Raw genomic sequence first — 21776 nt, 5'->3', positions numbered from 1 at the left:
TGGTATAAATGGGCCAGATATACAGCTAAACAAGCAAAAATGACTAACTGTGTAATGTGCTCACCCTCTCCATTGAAAAAATTGGTAGTAGTACCGAATCAGTATGATTATAAGCATTGCGCTGAATATTATGTTAAAAATTGTGGTAATAAAGGGAGAACAGTGTTCTGCCCAGCAGAATGTTTGGCATTTTTGGGTCATCCGGAGTATGAGCAATATTATAAGAAGATAGGGTGGGGGGATGAATGCAAAAAATTAGACGTACGTGTAGATCATGACAATAAAGAAAGCCCATCATCATTTACGATAAATCAGCAACTGGAGTATGAATGTTTTAACAGGACTAAGGGAAAAACGAATGTAGGACAATTTAAGGGCAATTGCGCAGTAATATGGCATTTAGATGAGGAAATGTTTTCTAACAATAATGTAATTAGGTTTGGGGGGCCACATTATGCAACAGCGACATTAGGACAGAACTTTACTGCGAACATAACTCCAGGATGCGTAGGTGTAGTTGCTGGTCATTGCCTTACAGGATGTGAAAATCAAACCTTAGTATCTCCCTCAATGAAGATCCACCGGGAACAGACAGAAACGATAGCGGACTACTTTTGGTTATGTGGGGGAGGTCAATTGAAAACTGCACTACCTAAAAACTGGAAAGGGCTGTGCGCTAGAGTTAGGCTAATACAAGAAGTAACTATGGTGGAATGGGACCTCTCTGAAATCCAAACTGCACCAAAACCATTAGTCCGCAACAAAGAAAGGGTGAAAAGAGCGTACACCCCAGATCCTGCTGTTTACCTGGATGAAATTGGCCAACCGAGAGGAATACCTCAACAGTTTAAAGCTAGGGATGAAATAAAATCAGGCTTTGAGTCAATATTCCTATGGGTAACACCCAACAAAAATTTAGAGTGGATTAATTATATTTACTATAACCAACAGAGATTTATAAACTATACTGATGAGGCACTGGAGGCGTTAGGACACCAATTAGCAGCAACTAGTAAAATGGCATGGCAAAATCGTCAAGCACTAAATTGGTTATTGGCAGATAAAGGCGGAGTATGTGTCATGTTCGGAGCAGATTGCTGTACATACATACCAAATAATACATCCCCAGGAGGAGCTTTTACACAGGCAATGAAGAAACTGCATGACCTCAGAAAGGAAGTTAAATCTAATGCAGGGAGAGATCAGCTGTTTGGGCAATGGTTCGATGATCTTTTTGGTTCATGGAAGAAGGGATTAATGAAATTAGGTATAGTAATCGTTATAGGGCTGACCCTATTTGCATTGTTGTTTTGCTGTGTCATACCAGTTCTAAAATCAATAATGGCTAGAACAGTGGCTAAACAAATGGTGACTGTCTCAATGATAGCACCGGGCCCAGGGTTGGAAACTAGATACTGTACCATTGGGCCAGGATTGGATGAACTTGATGAAATTTACTGAGAAGCAATCAAGAAACAACACTGGAATTTAAGGGAAATTTATTTTTGAACACTTTTCTCATGTTTTTGATAGTAAGGAGATAGCATGAGTATTGTACTTTCATTTTACATAACAGAATAGATAGCATCTCAAGAAAGGAGTTAGAGGGTGTTTTGTTTGTTATTTTTGACATATTCCCCTATTACTCTCAATGTAACCAATTACTTATTACTTATAATGATTGATGAAGTATATCTTTAGTACAATGTATCTAATCAAATAGAATTAGTATTACTGATGATTATGTTTAAGCATAATATAACTATGAAGTAATTGCCAAGAGAAGACATGTGAGGGAGACATTTGAAGAAAGGAGCGACGAGCACCTCAGTGCTTGGCTGCAAGAGCAAATAGACTCAACTGGTGGTTTAAAAACCCGCTGTCTGCTCCAACACATCACCAGATAGCGCTCCAGGCTACCGGAATTGTCTGTGATTTCCTCTGGCAACGAAGGATGAATATTACTATGTTACTTTTTCTAGTGTTTTGTTACACATATATATGTATACCTTCTACTTAATGGATAATCAATTGTACTCTACATCACGCAAGGCTTCACATTTGCATGCACATGCTTATTACAAATGAGTTGATTTCTGTTTCCCACCCCAGGAACAGTGATAGCTAGAGGACTGGGATCTTTTACTCCTTCCTAGCCAAGTGTGGATGGAGATGTTTGGTCCCAAGTCCTGCAGAGTGCAGCCCCATAAAGATGGCATTGGATAGTGGACTGAGTGGCCTACTTTGGCTACATGATGATATGGGATAGGCTGGCTTGTGTGACTGCACTCTGGTTTGAGGGAAATAGAGTGTGAGACTTTTTTAAGTCTCAGAGGTGGGAATATATAGTATATTTTTAATATTCTAGTATGCTTTTATATATCATTCAATATTTTAGTATGTTTTTATATATCAAAATACTTATATGAGTTTCCAGGCCTTTGAGTGAGCCAGGAGAGAGCATATGAGGTTACTAAAAGTGTTGATACTGCAGAGAACACAAAGAATGGTATATAACCTTGAAAAACAAGTGTATTTCTTCAAAAACAAAAAGTGTTTCTGTTAATCAATAGTACACTGATGAGAATCCTTGGTGTGCTGGTATGTATCTTTTCAAAGATACTTTTAATCAGTTATATGAATGGTGTCTTGTTTTAATAAGCTAAATGTATTATAATTTTGCAGCTGGTGTTTTCTTTCAAATAACAATGTGTATGAACAAACAAGGCTGCCCATTGAGAGAATGTGCTGAAAATGCTGGAAAAAGATAAAAAGTATTTGATGGAGACATGGCTGTTTACGCAGATGTTTCTAGGAGTTGATGTACTCTGTCCATGAACTGTAACATGAGGTCAAGTTATGAGAGGCTACCAAAGATATATGTTTCTTTTTCTTTTTAATAGATAGACAGGGATCTCCCACCAATATTTAATTAACAAAGGACGTAGAACATATTGGTGGGAAAGAGACAAGGCAGTGACCTCATGCGTCAGAGACAGTGGGTAACAAGATAACAAAAAGGTATATAACTGAGAACTTAGAAAAATCAGGACAGACAGCTGGCTGGACTCATGTTTGTTGGTGTTCAATAAACTACAATTTTGGCATCTGGAACTCAAGACTCCGAGAGTTTTCTTACAACTTAGAGAGATTCATCGCGATATTCCACGACAAAGTCCAATCTTGAAATAACCAGAGCTTGGACCAGGGACTGCGCAGCATGGTCAGACAGGAAAGGTCTGAATTTTCTGATGTAATAAAGCACAAACCTGCAAGACCATGCAGTTGATGAGATGCGAGTACTAAAATGTAGCTGTTCATCAATTACTACTGTCAGGTTTCAGCTGTCCTGATAGGTCTCACAATACTGGAGCACAGATGAACAGTAACAGATGGGTTTGCTAGGATCACAAGTTCCATCAACGAGTTTGGTCTTGGCCAGGTTGAGATGAACGTGGTGTTCCTTCATTCAGGCAGAGATCTCCAAAAGGCAGGCAGAGATATGTTGATATAAAATTGAAAAATTGGTATAAAAATGACTTTGAAAAAGTCCTCTTCATCATCCAAAATAAATGCAAATAATTATTGTTTAAATAATAGTAAGTAAAGAAAATAAAACAATACATATTAAAAATAAACATATTTCAAATTACAAAAAAAATAATAAAACAAAGCATTTTATCATAATTTTTCAGTAAATATAGAAAATGACAAATATATTTCTCAGGGTTACATGTTTACTGTACAACCATTTATTAAGGGTCAGTTCACCCACAAATACAATTCTGTCAATACTCGTCCCCGTGTCATTCCAAAATCTCCATCTCCAGAACACAAATTAAGATATTTTTAATGAAATCTAAAAGCTTTCTGTCCCTCCATTGACAGCTTACACAACTAGCATTTTCAAGAAAGGTGGTAAAGACATGATTAAAGTAATCCATGTGTCTCTACTGGTTTAACCTCAATTTATGAACATAATCTACTACATTTACAAAATATTAATCTCCAGCGTGCGTTCATGAGAGCACCACAACGCATACATGTTATATTGATGCAAGAGCAGACGTTGTGTAAACACGTGTTCAAGATTCATATTTTGTAAATAAAGTGGTAAACTATGTTGTAAATACAACACACACTAAGCACTCGTGTGGCTTCATAAATTGAGGTTAAACCACTGATTTGGATTTCCTGCCTGACATATTGTAAATACCACAAGCACCCGCCATTAACAATCTGTTCCTCACGGACTGCGTGACTTCGCCACAAGTTTTTTTTTTTTTCGGTAACTAACCAACTAATAACATTTTTAGTCGACTAATCCTCTTTTAGTCGACTAACGATTAGTTCAATATTATGGGGCAGCCCTAGTCTTTACTACCTTTCTGGGCCTTGAAAGTGGTAGTTGTGTAGCTGTCAATGGAGGGATCAGAAAGCTGTCAGACTTCATTAAAAATATATTAATTTGTGGTCTGAAGATGAACACAAAGTATTACAGGTTTGGAACGGCATGAGGGTGAGTAAATAATGACATAATTTTATTTTTTGGGTGAACTAACCCTTTAAGTTGTATGAATTGACAACAGTGTATGAGTAGTGCTAAGATGATCAAGAAAAGTGTAGGGGACATATTTCAAGTAAGACTTGTTTGGAAAAATTCTGAAGTTAGTGTTGATTGTATTAATTTGTCAAAATTGTAAAGGAATTGAATTGAAATGGTTAAACTGATGCCATCATTACAATGGAATGTAATTTCTGATATGCGCTGTCGATCACAGCAGACTGGGCCATCTGACCCATTAGAGCAGAGTAGGCTCTCAGAAAAGAGGGGTTTAGAGAGACCGAATCATTTATGAGAAAAGAGATAATACTGCAATGAAAATTACAGTGTTTTTTGAACTTGGATGTATGTAAACCTAACCTCCAAAACCAATTTAGCAATCTGTAAAATTGCATAATAGGGGCACTTTAAAATTATTATTATTATTATGGTTCTTCTTCATCTGAGACTTTAATTTTCCAAGAGAAACTCCTCCTAGAGCCTTCAACCTACAACCACCAAACACAGCAAAGATCTTTAGGCTGTAATTCCCTGTAGCAGACTTCCGACTTTCATTCATTTATAAAATATACATTCTATTAGCATAACACACTAATGGTTTAGTCTCTGTTCTTTGTCAGTCTTTCTTCCAGAGCAAGCCATCAAGAGGTACAACAAGGTCTTGGACTATTTGAAAGGTGGGACAACAAAAACCCAGGCATACTTCAAATGTGGCGTGGATAGAAAGACCATTGCTGATACTGCTGCAATTGCGGAGCTCGAAGCTTGTAACAAAGAGGCCTACAAAATATTGCGAGACACCTTCCAAAGAGGACAGAAACTGTCTAATTGTGCAGAGCGGTGCAGAGAATTATGCAGACAGGAGCCAGTGCAAAGCACCATTGAAAACAAAAAGAAAGTTGGCTTGCTTATAGACTTTTGTGAGAGACAAAAATAATCTGTTTATGCATGTGTATGTGTGTTTCTTTGTATGATAAATACCATTCCATGCATGTTCTAGCCCAGTGGCTATACACAGTCACTTTAACTGTTTCATGTTCCATGACTACTGTTTAAAGTCAGTCATCATAAATATGGCCCAGTGGCTATACACACTGCCACTTTAGCTGTTGCTTGTTCCATGCGTCTTGTTAAAATCAGCAATTTTTCCAGTCATGATGAATAAATATCATGTGCAAGCAAACACTGAAGTCATTTTAAGCTTTTGAGGTTTTTGGTGAAGTTTTAGATGGTAATTCCCATAGAAGTATGCAGTAACACATGAGTCATCACTAGTTAGTTACCATGATTATTACAGTAGTTACTAATGAAAAGCTAATCCTACAGTGTAGAATCTTCTATTCATTCACAAGATATTCACACACACACACACACACACACACATATATGTATATATGAGCTAGGAGACATACATAAAAACATATTTTTTGAGAGGTAGGTTAAATAATGAAATAACTGTATATGGTATTTGGATGGCTGATGACTCAATATGTTCCAGTAGTCACCATGACTCTAGTGATTCAATGCCAGTCCAGAGGAATGCCAGAAAATTGGCCACAAGACAAGTAAGGTCCCGACAACTGCATTTAAAAATCCATTTCTTTAAAATTATTCAGTTGATAAAAAGTTATAGGAGACAGCATAAGCTAATTATTGACAGCTTTCCCAAATCATAAGTCTGCTATGCTATTACATATTGATAATGTAAACAACGTTGTGTATTCATTTACAGTAGCAGTTAAAATGTTAATGTGGTGCTAGTCATTTGTCCTGCATTAGGTATTGATTAGTTTTGCATGAATTATGAAACTTTTTCAGTAGTTCCTGGGAAGCTTTGAAAAAATAGTAGTTATTCATTAGTTAATAGTGAACTACCACTTTCATCTGTGCGCTATTACTTACTAATTCATTAATCAGAGCTTCTTGTTAGTTAATAGTAGTTACTAGATTGTTAATATTGTGTTACATATTTGTTCCTGTGTAGTTATTCATTAACGAAGGAACCTTATTCTAAAGTGTTACCGAGTTTTCTAAAGAGCTGGACATAAATTAATGTTGTGATAATTTTGAACTGTGATGTCACAATCAGAATAACTTGATTCACTTGAGAGGAAACAGACTCAGGAGAGGGAGCCCATCCACAAGTACACAGTAGTTGGCGATCGTTACATCGCCAAGACCGATAAATCCGATGATATTCTGACATATTTAATTATCGGCGTTGGCCGATAAATTTCCCCATATGGCCACGAAAATCATCTGCCTGCAAGAGAAGCATATGAGACATGTACACGACTAGTCACGGTTTGCTTTATTGTTACATGACATCGTGTTATATGTCGGCCTTGTATCGGTCTATTGGCCACCCTGCTCTCTGGATATCGATATCGGCCATTAAAAACCCCATATCGGTCAACCAATGGTACACAGTAACCACAGTTATGTACCACAATATATTAATATCGTATATTCCAATGTACTAATAAATCTGCAAACACAAACCTCAGTATTTCCAGTGGACAGTGAGGACTCTTCAGTGCATCAGAGAGCAGCTTCACTCCTGAATCCTGCAGGTCATTGTTACTCAGGTCCAGCTCTCTAAGGGATTTTGATGATTGTAGAACTGAAGACAAACTTTCAAAGCACTGATCAGTGAATCTACAAGCTGCAAATCTAAAACAAATAAAGAAACAATGATAAAAAGCAGTTTTATATAACAAATGGTAATAACAGAGTGAATGCTCTACAGTTTGATATGAAGGGTTGTGACAGTCACTGAGCCATTTATTGTTTCATTGTCACAGCTATGTACCACAATATATTCATATTGTATATACCAATGTACTAATAAATCTGCAAACAAAAACCTCAGTATTTCCAGTGTACAGTGAGGACTCTTCAGTGCATCAGAGAGCAGCTTCACTCCTGAATCCTGCAGGTCATTGTTACTCAGGTCCAGCTCTCTCAGTGATTTTGATGATTGTAGAACTGAAGACAAACTTTCACAGCACTGATCAGTGAATCTACAAGCTGCAAATCTAAAAAAAATAAAGAAAGAATGATAAAAAGCAGTTTTATATAACAAATGGTAATAACAGAGTGAATGCTCTACAGTTTGATATGAAGGGTTGTGAAAGTCACTGAGCCATTTATTGATTCATTGTCACAGCTATGAACCACAATATATTCATATTGTATATTCCAATGTACTAATAAATCTGCAAACACAAACCTCAGTATTTCCAGTATACAGTGAGGACTCTTCAGTGGATCAGAGAGCAGCTTCACTCCTGAATCCTGCAGGTCATTGTTACTCAGGTCCAGCTCTCTCAGTGATTTTGATGATTGTAGAAATGAAGACAAACTTTCACAGCACTGACCAGTGATTCTACAAGCTGCCAATCTAAAACAAATAAAGAAACAATGATAAAAAGCAGTTTTATATAACAAATGGTAATAACAGAGTGAATGCTCTACAGTTCGATATGAAGGGTTGTGACAGTCACTGAGCCATTTATTGTTTCATTGTCACAGCTATGAACCACAATATATTCATATTGTATATTCCAATGTACTAATAAATCTGCAAACACAAACCTCAGTATTTCCAGTATACAGTGAGGACTATTCAGTGCATCAGAGAGCAGCTTCACTCCTGAATCCTGCAGGTCATTGTTACTCAGGTCCAGCTCTCTCAGTGATTTTGATGATTGTAGAACTGAAGACAAACTTTCACAGCACTGATCAGTGAATCTACAAGCTGCAAATCTAAAACAAATAAAGAAAGAATGATAAAAAGCAGTTTTAAATAACAAATGGTAATAACAGAGTGAATGCTCTACAGTTTGATATGAAGGGTTGTGACAGTCACTGAGCCATTTAATGTTTCATTGTCACAGCTATGAACCACAATATATTCATATCTTACATTCCAATGTACTAATAAATCTGCAAACACAAACCTCAGTATTTCCAGTGTACAGTGAGGACTCTTCAGTGCATCAGAGAGCAGCTTCACTCCTGAATCCTGCAGGTCATTATTACTCAGATCCAGCTCTCTCAGACTTGAGGAGTTTGAGCTGAGAACTGAGGCCAGTGCTGAACAACTTTGCTCTGTCAGATCGCAGTCCATCAAACTGGGAGAAATGACAAGATAACAGTGTGTTAATCTATATGTTTTAGTTAAGGCTTCTCAGCACAGCTGTTGGGTACAAAGAAAAAACATATGGCCACTGTGTTTGATTGCTCATAGTCGTTTGCTAATTTTTTGAAGCTCTTCTACTGTCAAGACCCAGTCTGGACTGCCCAACTTGTTTTGTTCTAAAGTTCTGTCTGTTTTGGTCCATGTGTGCATTTGTTTTGAGCACATGTCTTTGTTTGTGTCAGCCATGTGCTCTACTTACTCCGCCTCCTCTTTCCACCTTGCCACACCTCCTCATCTGATCCTTGTTGTGTTGATTGTCATCACTTGTTCCTCATGTGCTCTCCCTCTACATACTGTGCCTTCTACCTTCTTGTGTCTGTTAGATCATTTTGTGAGTTTCGTTAGTCAGTCATTCCTAGTCTGTTTCTCCAGTTGGTGTTTTGTTTATTTTCTTAGTTTCAAATTGGTTCTATTAATTTTACAGTTTAAATCCCACGATGATTGCTTTGTTTATTACAGATGAAGTGGTAATCAGAACTCAGGTTTGAAATGTAAATATTGATTTGAAAAGGTCGAATTATTTTGATACCAATAAAGGAGTCCATATTTTTTAGGAATAAACATGATATTACTATGATAAACAGGGCCGGCCCGTGGCATATGCTAGGGGCGCCGCCCACCCCTTGGTGCGCCTGAGCGTCCAAAGGAGTTTTATTTTATTTTTTTTAACAATACAACTTTAATACTACAGATTAAAAAATATATATATTTATATATTTAAAAAAAAGCGATAATCCCACAAAAACATAACTACATTGCTTTCCCGATCCACCCCGGTCCTAGTGACGTATCAATCTCCTCCAAAAATAGTTTTTTTTTTTTTTATGATACGCGACCGGCCTCTCAGCTGCAGCGGAACGCTGTGTGTGTGTGATTCAGACCGGGCCAGACCAATACTTTCAATCTGAGGGGGGATACGAGCGGCCCCTCCCAACTTGGACTGATCCTCGTTTTTCCTGACATCCGATTGGCTCAAACTAGGCGCCGATCAAAGGAGTTTACTTTTGGTCATGTTTGGCGGGTTTGTGTGAATGCAACAGATACGAACGGTAAAAATGGCAAAAAGAAGAGAAAGAAATGGGTGGGGCAGAATGGTTCCACACACTAGATAATAACCTGACTGAAGCACAGATTGAATTAGAAAATGTATTATTCTTAGTCATATTTATTACTGATGTTCTTCTCATGTTCTTCTCAGCTGTACAATCAGTAAGCAGAGGCAGGGTCCAGCAGGGGAAACTGAGCCAGGGAGAGTTGAAAGTGAGGACACACACACACATAAATCTCTATTTTATGGGACTGCATTGTGGTTTTCTGAGTGGGTATTTGTTAGTATTTGTAACTCCGACTGACTGTACTGTAACCCGCGCAATCACACACAAGATGAGACAGTCACAATGTCGGAGGAAAAACTGCTTTATTAACACAAAGCAGGCAAACGTACAAAACAGGGTAAATCCAGATAAGAATTGTCGAGGGAAGCGTAGGGTCAAAAGCCGGGGAATCAAGATATAAACAAGGGGCAAATCCGGGAGAGAGTGGTCAACGATAGCGGGGGGTCGAAGTGGGGAAAACAGTTAACAACTGTGGCGTAGGACAAGACGGGATAAGCGGGAGCGAAAGACAGGGGAACAAGAGGAATTGGGAGCTGGCAAGCTAAGAGGAAGAATCAAGAGGAGTGCAAAACTAGACGAGATTAGCGGGGGACAAAGATGCGGGAAACTAAACACAATAACCAACAACCGTGAGACGAAAGGGTAGTGATATATATAGGGGCGAGTGCAGGTGTAAACAATGACAGGTGATGAGACGAGTGCAGGTGAAACTAATGTGCAGGAGTGCAAATGACGCGAGTGCAGGTGGTCATAATGTTCTGGCTGAGAGCGGGAAGCGAGCACGCTCGCGGAGTGCATGTGTGCGTGCTCGAGGAAGCGGGGATGGGGCAGAGGAGCAGTACTCCCCCCTCTAAAACGGACGGCTCCTGACGGCCGCGCTCGGCTGCTAAGCTCGAGGGAACAGAACGAGCGTGTGAGCTCGCGGGGGGCAGAACGAGCGTGTGAGCTCGAGGGAACAGAATGCGCGTGTGAGCTCGCGGGGGCAGAACGAGCGCAGTGAGCTCAGGGGGCAGAACGAGCGCAGTGAGCTCGATGGGGCAGAACGAGCGCAGTGAGCTAGAGGGGGCAGAACGAGCGCAGTGAGCTCATAGGGGCAGAACGAGCGCAGTGAGCTCGCTGGGGCAGAACGAGCGCAGTGAGCTCGAGGGAACAGAATGCGCGTGTGAGCTCAGCGGGGCAGAACGAGCGCAGTGAGCTCGCGGGGCAGAACGAAGCGCAGTGAGCTAGAGGGGGCAGAACGAGCGCGTGAGCTCATGGGGCAGAACGAGCGCGTGAGCTCACGGGGCAGAACGAGCGCAGTGAGCTCATGGGGCAGAACGAGCGCAGTGAGCTCGAGGGAACAGAACGAGCGTGTGAGCTCGAGGGGGCAGAACGAGCGTGTGAGCTCGCGGGGGCAGAACGAGCGTGTGAGCTCAAGGGAACAGAACGAGCGTGTGAGCTCGCGGGGGTCAATGGGCAGTTCAAGGCAAGGTCAGGGGTAACATAGCGGACAGGCGGTTGGTCGGGAGATCTAGGGGGCAGCCTTAGGGCAGAGACTGGGTCAGGGGGTCTGGAAGGCGACTGGAGGACAGGGACTGGGTCCGGGGGTCTGGAAGGTGACCACCGGACAGGAATAGGGTCCGGAGGCCAGGGAAGAGGCCACAGGACAGGGAGAGGGTCAGGAAGTCCGGGCTTAGCCGTGAATGGCGGAGCCGTGAAAGGTGGAGCCGTCAGAGGCAGCACCGTAGGCGGCTCTGGAGGTGGGGTTCTGGAAGGCTCTGGAGGTGGAGCCGAAGGAGGCTTTAGGGGTGAAGGCCTGGAAGGCTCCGGAGGTGGAGCCGAAGGAGGCTTTAGGGGCGAAGGCCTGGAAGGCTCTGGAGGTGGAACCGAAAGAGGCTTTAGGGGCAAAGGTCTGGCAGGCTCTGTAGTCTCGGGGGGTAGAGCCGTAGGAGGCCCGAGATGCGGAGCCGTAGGAGGCTCGAGAGGCGGAGTAGTCTTGAAAGACTCGAGGGACAGAGCCCTGAGAGGCTTGAGAGGAGGAGGAGCTCTGAGAGACTCGAGAGACGAAGCTCTGAGAGGCTGGAGAGGGGTAGGAGTCCTGGAAGACTCGAGGGACGGAACCCTGAGAGGCTCGAGAGGAGGAGGAGCCCTGAGGGACTCGAGAGACGAAGCCGTGAGAGGCTTGAGGGTTGGAGCCATGAAAGACTCGAGGGGAGGAGGAGCCCTGAAAGACTCGAGAGGGGAAGCCCTGAAAGGCTTGAGAGGGGGAGGAGCCCTGAGAGACTCGAGAGGCGAAGCCGTGAGAGGCTTGAGGGGTGGAGCCATGAAAGACTCGAGGGGCGGAGCCCTGAGAGGCTCGATGGGAGGAGGAGCCCTGAGAGACTCGAGAGGCGAAGCCGTGAGAGGCTTGGGGGGTGGAGCCATGAGAGGCTCGAGAGACTTGAAAGGCAGAACCCTGGGGGGCTTAGGAGGAGGAGCCTTGAGAGGCCGCGAGGGCTCTGAGGGGCGAGCAGAGGCTGGCAGAGTCGTGGAAGACTCTGAGGGCGGAGCAGAGCCAGGCAGAGCCGTGGAAGACTCTGAGGGCGGAGCAGAGCCCGGCAGAGCCGTGGAAGACTCTGAGGGCGGAGCAGAGCCCGGCAGAGCCGTGGAAGACTCTGAGGGCACCTCTGCGGTTTTGAGCACAAGACGAGACTGGGGAGAAGGGGCCCTCTTCCTTCTCTTACGTCTTCGGCCAACAGGGGATGTGGCCATGGGGACGGTCGAGGCTACAGGCGCTGGCTCTGGTGCGGTCGAGGCTACAGGTGCTGGCTCGCCGGCCATGGCGGGCAGGGGCACTGGCTCGTTGGCCGTGGCGGGCAGGGGCGCTGGCTCGTTGGCCGTGGCGGGCATGGGCGCTGGCTCGTTGGCCGTGGCGGGCATGGGCGCTGGCTCGTTGGCCGTGGCGGGCATGGGCGTTGACTCGCTGGCCGTGCCAGGCTTCGAGACTGGGGCCGTGTCAGGCCTCGGGACTGGGGCCGTGACAGGCTTCGGGACTGGGGCCGTGACAGGCCTCGGGACTGGGGCCGTGACAGGCCTCGGGACTGGGGCCGTGACAGGCCTCGGGACTGGGGCCGTGTCAGGCTTCGGGACTAGGGCCGTGTAAGGCTTGGGGACTAGGGCCGTGTAAGGCTTCAAGACGGGGGCCGTGTAAGGCTTCAAGACGGGGGCCGTGTAAGGCTTCAAGACGGGGGCCGTGTAAGGCTTGGGGACTAGGGCCGTGGTAGGCTTCAAGACGGGGGCCGTGGTAGGCTTCAAGACGGGGGCCGTGGTAGGCTTCAAGACGAGGGCCGTGGTAGGCTTCAAGACGGGGGCCGTGGTGTGGAGCGCTGGTTCAGTGTCTGCCTCCCCCACAGTAAACGAGGAACCAGCGTACAGTAGGGCGAGGTCAATAAACTGAGCCAGGTTGAGAGAGCAGCGACCACCAGGCATGAATGATGAGGCTGGCTCATTCAGTCCAAATTGAAAAATGTCTTTCAGAGCCACCTCATCAAAATTCACCTGGTTGGCCAGGGCACAAAAATCAACAACAAAAACCTCCAAGGGTTGACTCCCCTGACGCAACCCCAAGAGTCGGGCCGCTGGCTCCATAATGTCGAGGGCGGGGTTATGAGTTACACAACCGCTGCCTCGCATAAAAACCCCTTGGTCAGCGTCCGAAGAGCCAAAAAACCTCTCCGGGGGTGGAGAGTTCACGGCGCTCAAAAATGCATGGGAAGCATAAACGGGCTCAGGGGCAGACACAGGTGAAACCGGGTGAAATAAATCAGAAATAGTGCATACCTGCTGCCCCTGGGCCGTGAGCGCGTGGTCATCTCTCCCAGCCGCAAATCCGCGCACAATCCGCTGTAGTGAGCTGCGCGAATCCTCAGCGCGGGACATTGTGACTGTCTACGGTACGGTTGGTTATTCTGTAACCCGCGCGCACACACACAAGATGAGACAGTCACAATGTCGGAGGAAAAACTGCTTTATTAACACAAAGCAGGCAAACGTACAAAACAGGGTAAATCCAGATAAGAATTGTCGAGGGAAGCGTAGGGTCAAAAGCCGGGGAATCAAGATATAAACAAGGGGCAAATCCGGGAGAGAGTGGTCAACGATAGCGGGGGGTCGAAGTGGGGAAAAACAGCTGGCAAGCTAAGAGGAAGAATCAAGAGGAGTGCAAAACTAGACGAGACTAGCGGGGGACAAAGATGCGGGAAACTAAACACAATAACCAACAACCGTGAGACGAAAGGGTAGTGATATATATATAGGGGCGAGTGCAGGTGTAAACAATGACAGGTGATGAGACGAGTGCAGGTGAAACTAATGTGCAGGAGTGCAGATGACGCGAGTGCAGGTGGTCATAATGTTCTGGCTGAGAGCGGGAAGCGAGCACGCTCGCGGAGTGCATGTGTGCGTGCTCGAGGAAGTGGGGATGGGGCAGAGGAGCGGGGTTCGTGACATGTACACATGACATGCTGGTAGTTAGCAGTATACTAACTATACTGTGACTTATGTGTTGGAGATTAGGTTTTGCTGACCTGGTTGTGTTCAGTGCAGTGGTGACTTGCTTATACAACCTGAAGAGGCAGGTGTCATCCTAAAATTTCTTGAAGGTCTTCAGTGTAATCTGATTCTCTTTATACCATAAAAACACTATTAGAATTAAAATAACTGCAAAAAAATCCTTCCGCTCGTGCACCAAGGGCACTCGCGTAAAAGGCCTCTCCATCTTAAAGTCCCGGGCTGAATTTCAGTCCCAGTACGTCCCGGTTAGTAGGACATTGCTACCATCTAACTGTTACTGGAAAACAAGCACTTTCAAAATTAATTTTGAAAATGTAACTACTGTATGTATGCGAGAGAATCTCTGCTACTCTACCTGTTACCGTCACTGCTGCTGAAAGGAGCTTCTCTAAGCTCAAACTGATTAAAAACTACCTGAGATCTACAATGGCTCAAGAACGTCTCAGTGGACTTTCAGTCATTAGCATAAATCATGTGGTCTCCCAACAGCTGTCTTATGATGATATCATAGATGACTTTGCTGCTAGAAAGGCAAGGAGAGTAAGGCTATAGAACATTTGCTACATTTTGCATTCCAGTTTGTGTATAGTTATTTATTTTTTTGTGTATCTTTTTGTTTCTGTATTTTTTCCCCCGCAATAATCTTATAATATAAACTTATTTATATTATATTTATAATTTAGTTTTGTGTGTGTGTGTGTGTGTGTGTGTGTGTTTGTGTGTTTTTTTCCAAAATATTTTCAAAACAAAGAAAACCAAGACAAAGCTGCGCAGTTTGTTTCTGTGTGAGTGTATGAACACAATGATCAGTGGTGGAATTGTCTGTAATTCCAGGGGCACCAGGTGAAATCTTGCCTAGGGCAGCAAATTGGCCAGGGCCGGCCCTGATGATAAACATATTATAATATGAGATAAATAATGTGCTGTTATAAAAACATTAATTAGTGAGTGTTTATTGGAACTGGAGATTTCATAATTAACACCTTGTTAATTGCATACCATCATACTACTCTTAATTCTTTCTCAGACTGACATACTGTAGCTGAGGTAGTAAAAGTAGTATGTGTCGCATCCCATGAAACACACGTCACCATTGTCATCTGTGATTCTGGCCAATCATGAATAAGTGACATCATCAGAGCTCTTGCAACCATTCTGGAGAAGCTGCATTGGCAGTGCCAGCCGGCTGTTCTTGAATTGCTCTCGCGGTTCTTTAATGGCATACATCACGGTGACGCGGCACTGACACCATCTTAAGTCACACAACATTTCTAACCGACATGCACTGCTTCAAGTCAAACTCTGATTGGATCTGATCACACAGCGCTGCATGAAGTTAAACATCTATTGATTACACTTAGATGAAAACATTACCTACAGATGATAACACAATATTTACCACCAAATTCTCTTTTCCTCTGTGTACAATCTTCTAATTTAACAATAATGTCACCTCAGTAAATCAGTCAACAAAGATAAACACTTGACATAAAGCCGTCTAAACTAATAATTCATTACCAATCTAAATAAATATTGATCGCTATATTATTCACATCTTAATGCAATTTTATATATTATAGTATAACATAATTTAACATTGTTTTTAGTAAAATCCATTTAAGGATTATCAAAACAGAAACAAAAAAACTGTGTAAAATAAACATTGCAGGAATAAAGGAAGCTACAATGTGACAAATAAATTACTAAAGTATAAAACAATAAAACCTTTAAAATAATAGTAATAATTATTCAGTATTATAATAATAAACTTGACTGAGTCCCCCGATAATAATTCAGTATTGTATCATATTTAACTGGGTTTTTGCACATCATGTTCATTAAAGAAATGTTTTAGTATAAATATATTGTGGCAGGGCGGAGGGCGGGGCCGGGTCGTGATCATACACACCCGGTCCCGTATTAGGCTAATCAAGCCTCTGAGGTTTAAAGGTCGACTGCAGAGGATCGTGCGGGAGAGAGAGATCGTTTACGGACATGTCCATCATGTGTGTGTTTATGTTGTCTTTTAAGTTTATCATTACACTATTATTTATATTGAAAAGCCGGTCTCGCCTCCTCCTTTCCATTGATACCTTTACATATATGCAGGTAAATGATGATTTATTTATGAGGCTGATGTGTATTATTGTATGTGGAAGCATAAATAAAAATGATAAAGTATCAGTATAAAGTAAATAAAGTATCGTTTTGTATTTATTTAGTGGAAAACTGTAGAAAACATGCTTTTGTTATTTTAAACTAGATTATTAACTTTGCATTAAACATTTTTAATCTATTTGGCTCCAATGTCTGTTTAAAATGAAGGTAAAACTATAAAAAATATCACATGAAACCAAAAAAACATCAAAATAGTATAAAGGGTTGTTTTTAATCTAAAAAAATACATTAAAATCTAACCTCTGCTATTTAATTACAATAAAGTGAGATTAAAACACTAAATTACTCACTCAGCTTTTCTGGATGCTTTGATCACCGGCAGCAGCCTCAGAAGACATTCATGTGATGGATCATATTTCCTCAGATTAAACTGATCCAGCTCCTCTTCTGAGTTCAGCAACACAAACACCAGAGCTGACCACTGAGCAGGAGAGAGACGGACTCCAGAGAGACGATTGATATCTCTTCTGTTCACGTATGTTTGTACTTCCTGCACTAGAGAATGATCATCAAGTTCATTCAGACAGTGGAACAGATTGATGGATTTCTCTGGAGAGGGATTCTCCCTGATCTTCATCTTAATGTACTCAACTATTTCCTGTTTGCTGGCAGAGCTGCTTCCTGTCTGTGTCAGTAGGTCTCTTAAAATTGTCTGATTGGACTTCAGTGAGAGACCCAGAAGGAATCGAATAAAAAGGTCCAGGTGTCCGTTCTCACTCTGTAAGGCCTTGTCTACTTCACTCTTCAGGAGATCACTCATAGATGACCTAAACTTACTGAAGAGACCTGATTTCTGTTGAGAAAAGGAAATAAAAGCATACAGAGCAGCGAGAAACTCCTGAATGCTCAGATGCACAAAGCTGAACACCTTCCCCAGGTGCAGTCCAAATTCCTCTCTGAAGATTTGGGTACAAACTCCCGAGTACACTGATGCTTCTGTGACATCAATGCCACACTCTCTCAGGTCCTCCTCATAGAAGATCAGGTTCCCTTTTTCCAGCTGTTGAAAAGCCAGTTTTCCCAGAGACAGAATCCTCTTTCTAGCCTGCTGAAGATCCACCTCACATTTCCCATCATACTTCTGGCTCTTCAGTTTGCTCTGAAAGATCAGGAAGTGTGTGAACATTTGAGTGAGAGTCTTGGGGATCTCTGCACTCTCTGCTTCACTCAACAGTCTCTGGAGAACAGTGGCTGAAATCCAACAGAAGACTGGTATGTGACACATGATGTACAGGCTTCTTGATGATTTCATGTGTGTGATGATTCTGTTGGCCAGATGCTCATCTTTTATTCTCTTCCTGAAATACTCGTCCTTCTGAGGGTCATTGAAGCCTCGTACATCTGTGAGCTGGTCAACACACTCAGGAGGAATCTGATTGGCTGCTGCTGGTCGAGAGGTGATCCAGAGCAGAGCAGAAGGAAGCAGATTCCCCTTGATAAGGTTGGTCAGCAGCACATCCACTGAGGCCGATTCTGTCACATCCCACAAAATATCATTGTTCTGGAAATCTAGAGGAAGTCGACACTCATCCAGACCATCAAAAATGAAAATGACTTTGTAGTCATCAAGGAATGTTGATCTCAGTTCTTTTGTATCTGTGAAAAACTGATGAAGAAGATTCAACAAACTGATATTTTTGTGCTTCATCAGATTGAGCTCTCTGTAAGGAAGTGGAAATATGAAGTGAACATCCTGATTTGCTTTTCCTTCAGTCCAGTCCACAATGAACTTCTGCACAGAGACAGTTTTTCCAATTCCAGCAACTCCTTTAGTCAGCACAGTTCTGATGGCTTTGTCTTGTCCAGGTAAGGCTTTAAAGATGTCATTGCATTTGATTGGTGTTTCCTGTGTCTCTGCTCTCCTGGATGCTGTCTCAATCTGTCTCACCTCATGTTCATTATTGATCTCTGCACTCCCTCCCTCTGTGATGTACAGCTCTGTGTAGATCTCATTCACAAGTGTTGAGCTGCTTTGATTTGACATTCCTTCAGTAATTCTCTGGAATTTCTCTTTTAGTTTTGTTTTGAGTTTTTGTTGATGCACAGAAATCAGTTCTGATGTAAAGAGGAAAAGAAATGGGAATTATAATTGATGTTGATGTTTAAATTTACATTTACATTTATGCATTTGGCAGACGCTTTTATCCAAAGCGACTTACAGTGCACTTATTACAGGGACAATCCCCCTGGAGCAACCTGGAGTTAAGTTCCTTGCTCAAGGACACAATGGTGGTGGCTGTGGGGATCGAACCAGCGACCTTCTGATTAACAGTTATGTGCTTTAGCCAATTACGCCACCACCACTCCACATTAGACATTAAGTTTATTTTCTTTCACTAATATTGAGTGAATCCAGACACTGTGTGTTTCCTCTGAAGGTGACGTGATGTAATAGTGACGTGAGTGCGAGCTCTTACTGGATTGAAGTGTGTTAGCGAGGTCTGTCAGCTTCATCTTCTTCAGGATGTGCAGTGTGATCTTCAGAAACCCCTCTCTGACTCTGCTCTGACCTTCATCATCCTCCTCCTCTCTCTCAGAGCATGCTGGGGAATCTGAGATCAGTAGTCTCTTGAAACTCTTCAGCTCTTTCTTCATCAGAGAGATGATTTTGTGCTCAAGTTCCTGAAATCAGTGAACATTCAAACAACAAACTTCATTCAGTAACAGAGAAGAACTGAAGGATCAGTGGACAAGAATCACCACTCATTTTATTTGTGCTTTAATTGTCTTGAATAAATCAGTGAGTGAGTGAGTGAGTGAGTGTGTGTGTGTGTGTGTGTGTGTGTGTGTGTGTGTGTGTGTGTGTGTGTGTGTGTTTGTGTTATTAAGATGAGGGTGAAGCTCTAAAGGTTTCAATGTGGTGTGTATTAAAAAAACAGCCTGTATGGACATGAATGAGTGTGTTTACATCCTCTCTCTCTATTTCTATTTCTCTCTCTCTCTCTCTCTCTCTCTCTCTCTCTCTCTCTCTCTCTGTCACCTCAAAAATGGAGTCCAATGGCACTTTCCAAGCAGTTGACTCTGAATCATCCTGTTTGTTTCTGTAGTTGATCAAAGACTCTCCTGAACTGAAGTGAATTGGTTGACCCATTGACCCGTCACTCTTCATGGACACACAGCTGGGTTCAGGAGATTCTCCATGAATGACACTAAAACAGCAATTAAACAGAGTTTAGTTCATGTGTTTTTTAGTAATCTGAAAAAATAATTTCAACATCCAGTGCAATAAAACACATTTAATGATGTGTCTTATATATTATATGTCACAGAGAACTTGCAATGTCACTAACATCAACATAAGTTCTCACATAAACACTCGAGCCGCTGTGAACAAACATCTCTCACAGCACTCATGAATGCACAACAGACGTCAAGATTTACACTGAAAAATTACACATTTATACTTTTATTTTAAGTTTTAAAGTGAGGCACTCTCCACTGCCATTGTATTAACAAGACCACTCACCATATTCATTAAAACATCTGCTTTTGTGTCTTCTGCATGAGGGTGTAACATTCACCTTGTCTCGGTTTGCCCTTACCTCTTCTTTGCCCATTTTGTCCCTTTTTGTCTTCCGTAAGTTTTACTTTCGTCCCTTATTTAACGCCACAGTCCCCTTGTTAGCGTTCATGGTTTCTGTTATTAGTTTCACCTGCACCCGCCCCCTCTGGCTCTCGCGCTCGCTCACAATCACCAGAGTATTAGTTTCACCCGCACTCGTTCCAATCACTAGATTATTAGTCTCACCTGCACTGTTCGTTTTCCCCTATATACGCTGCCCTTTCGCTTCACTCTTGTTGGTTATTGTTTAGTTTACTCCTTCGCTTTGCCAGCTCTAGTGTTTCCCTAGTATCCCCTGTCTTTTCCTCTCGCTTGTCTCATCTCGTGTGTTATACTCTGATTCCCCGGCTTCGACCTAACGCTCCCCTTGACTACTCTTCTTTGGATTTGCCCTTTTGATATACTCTGATTCCCCGGCTTCGACCTCACGCTCCCCTTGACTACTCTTCACTGGATTTGCCCTTTTGTACTGTTGCCTGCTTTTTCCAATAAAGCTGTTTTTATTCGACATTGTGACTGTCTCTTCTTGTGCGCGTTACAGAATAACCAACCACACCGAAGACAGTCACAATGTATCCCGCAGAGGATTTTCGCAGCTCACTAGAGCGGTGTGACACCCTCACAGGAAGGAGGACAAGAAACGGAGGATACAACGTAAGGTAAGGAATATTTATTCGTCTGTCTGACAACCACTTTATATATACACACACACACAAGCGCACTCAGTTGGCTTGCTCTGTTCCCCTCTGTCTCTGCTCTCCGGCTGTTGGCTTTTTAACCGCTCTCCTCACTCTACTGAAATTAGAGACAGGTGTTAGTCATAATTTGGCCCAGGTGTGAGCGCCCTTACCGCTTCTCTCTCCCGGACGGGCGCTTGACCACGCCCCCGCTGCCACAAGCGGATTTTCACAGCACGTTCTGCACAAGGACCTACGGTTGGGAGACATGACCAAGCGCTCACGGCCCAGGGGCAGCAGGTACGTACTATTTCCGATTCATTTCACCCTGTTCCACCTGTGTCTGTCCCTGAGCCCGTTGATGCTCTCAACGCATCCGCGAGCGCCGTAAGCTTTCCACCCCCGGAGAGGTTTGATGGCTCTTCGGACGCTTGCCAAGGGTTTTTTATGCAGGGCAGCGGTTGTAGAACTCTAAACCATGCCATTAACATTATGGACCCAGCGGCCCAACTCTTGGTTTTGCGTCAGGGGAGTCAACCCTTGGAGGATTATGTGGTAGACTTTTGTGCCCTGGCTAACCAGGTGAACTTTGATGAGGTGGCTCTGAAAGACATTTTTCAATGTGGACTGAATGAGCCAACCTCGTCGTTCATGCCTGGTGGTCGCTGCTCCCTCGACCTGGCTCAATTTATTGACCTCGCCCTACTTTTCGCTGGTTCCTCATTTACTGTGGGGGAGGCAGACACTGAACCAGAGTTCCACGCCGCGGCCCCAGTCTCGAAGCATGCCATGGCCAGCGAGCTGGCGCCCATGCCTACCAAGGCCAGCGAGCCAGCGCCCACGCCTGCCACGGTCAGCGAGCCAGCGCCTGTAACCTCGACCGTCCCCATGGCCACGCTCCCTGTTGGCCGAAGGAGAAAGAGAAGGAAGAGGGCACCTTCTCCCC

General features: G+C 43.3%; 2 protein-coding genes across 2 annotated transcripts in view; one reads left to right on the top strand and one right to left on the bottom strand.

Moving 5' to 3' along the window:
- The window catches only part of LOC127650479 (uncharacterized), a 1198408-nt gene that overhangs the window by 450309 nt on the left and 726323 nt on the right, over positions 1–21776 (bottom strand). Inside the window, 1 exon segment of the mRNA XM_052135926.1 lies at positions 19102–19213. Coding sequence (XP_051991886.1) covers positions 19102–19213 — 112 coding nt within the window.
- Positions 1–21776, top strand: part of LOC127650380 (NACHT, LRR and PYD domains-containing protein 3-like) — a 1539373-nt gene that overhangs the window by 1061601 nt on the left and 455996 nt on the right. The window lies entirely within an intron of this gene.

This window comes from Xyrauchen texanus, chromosome 10 (genome assembly GCF_025860055.1).
Source record: "Xyrauchen texanus isolate HMW12.3.18 chromosome 10, RBS_HiC_50CHRs, whole genome shotgun sequence".
In the NCBI taxonomy this organism is placed as follows: Eukaryota; Metazoa; Chordata; class Actinopteri; order Cypriniformes; family Catostomidae; genus Xyrauchen; species Xyrauchen texanus.
The sequence above is the reverse complement of the archived record's forward strand: the minus strand, read 5'-3'. Positions and strand labels throughout refer to the sequence as shown.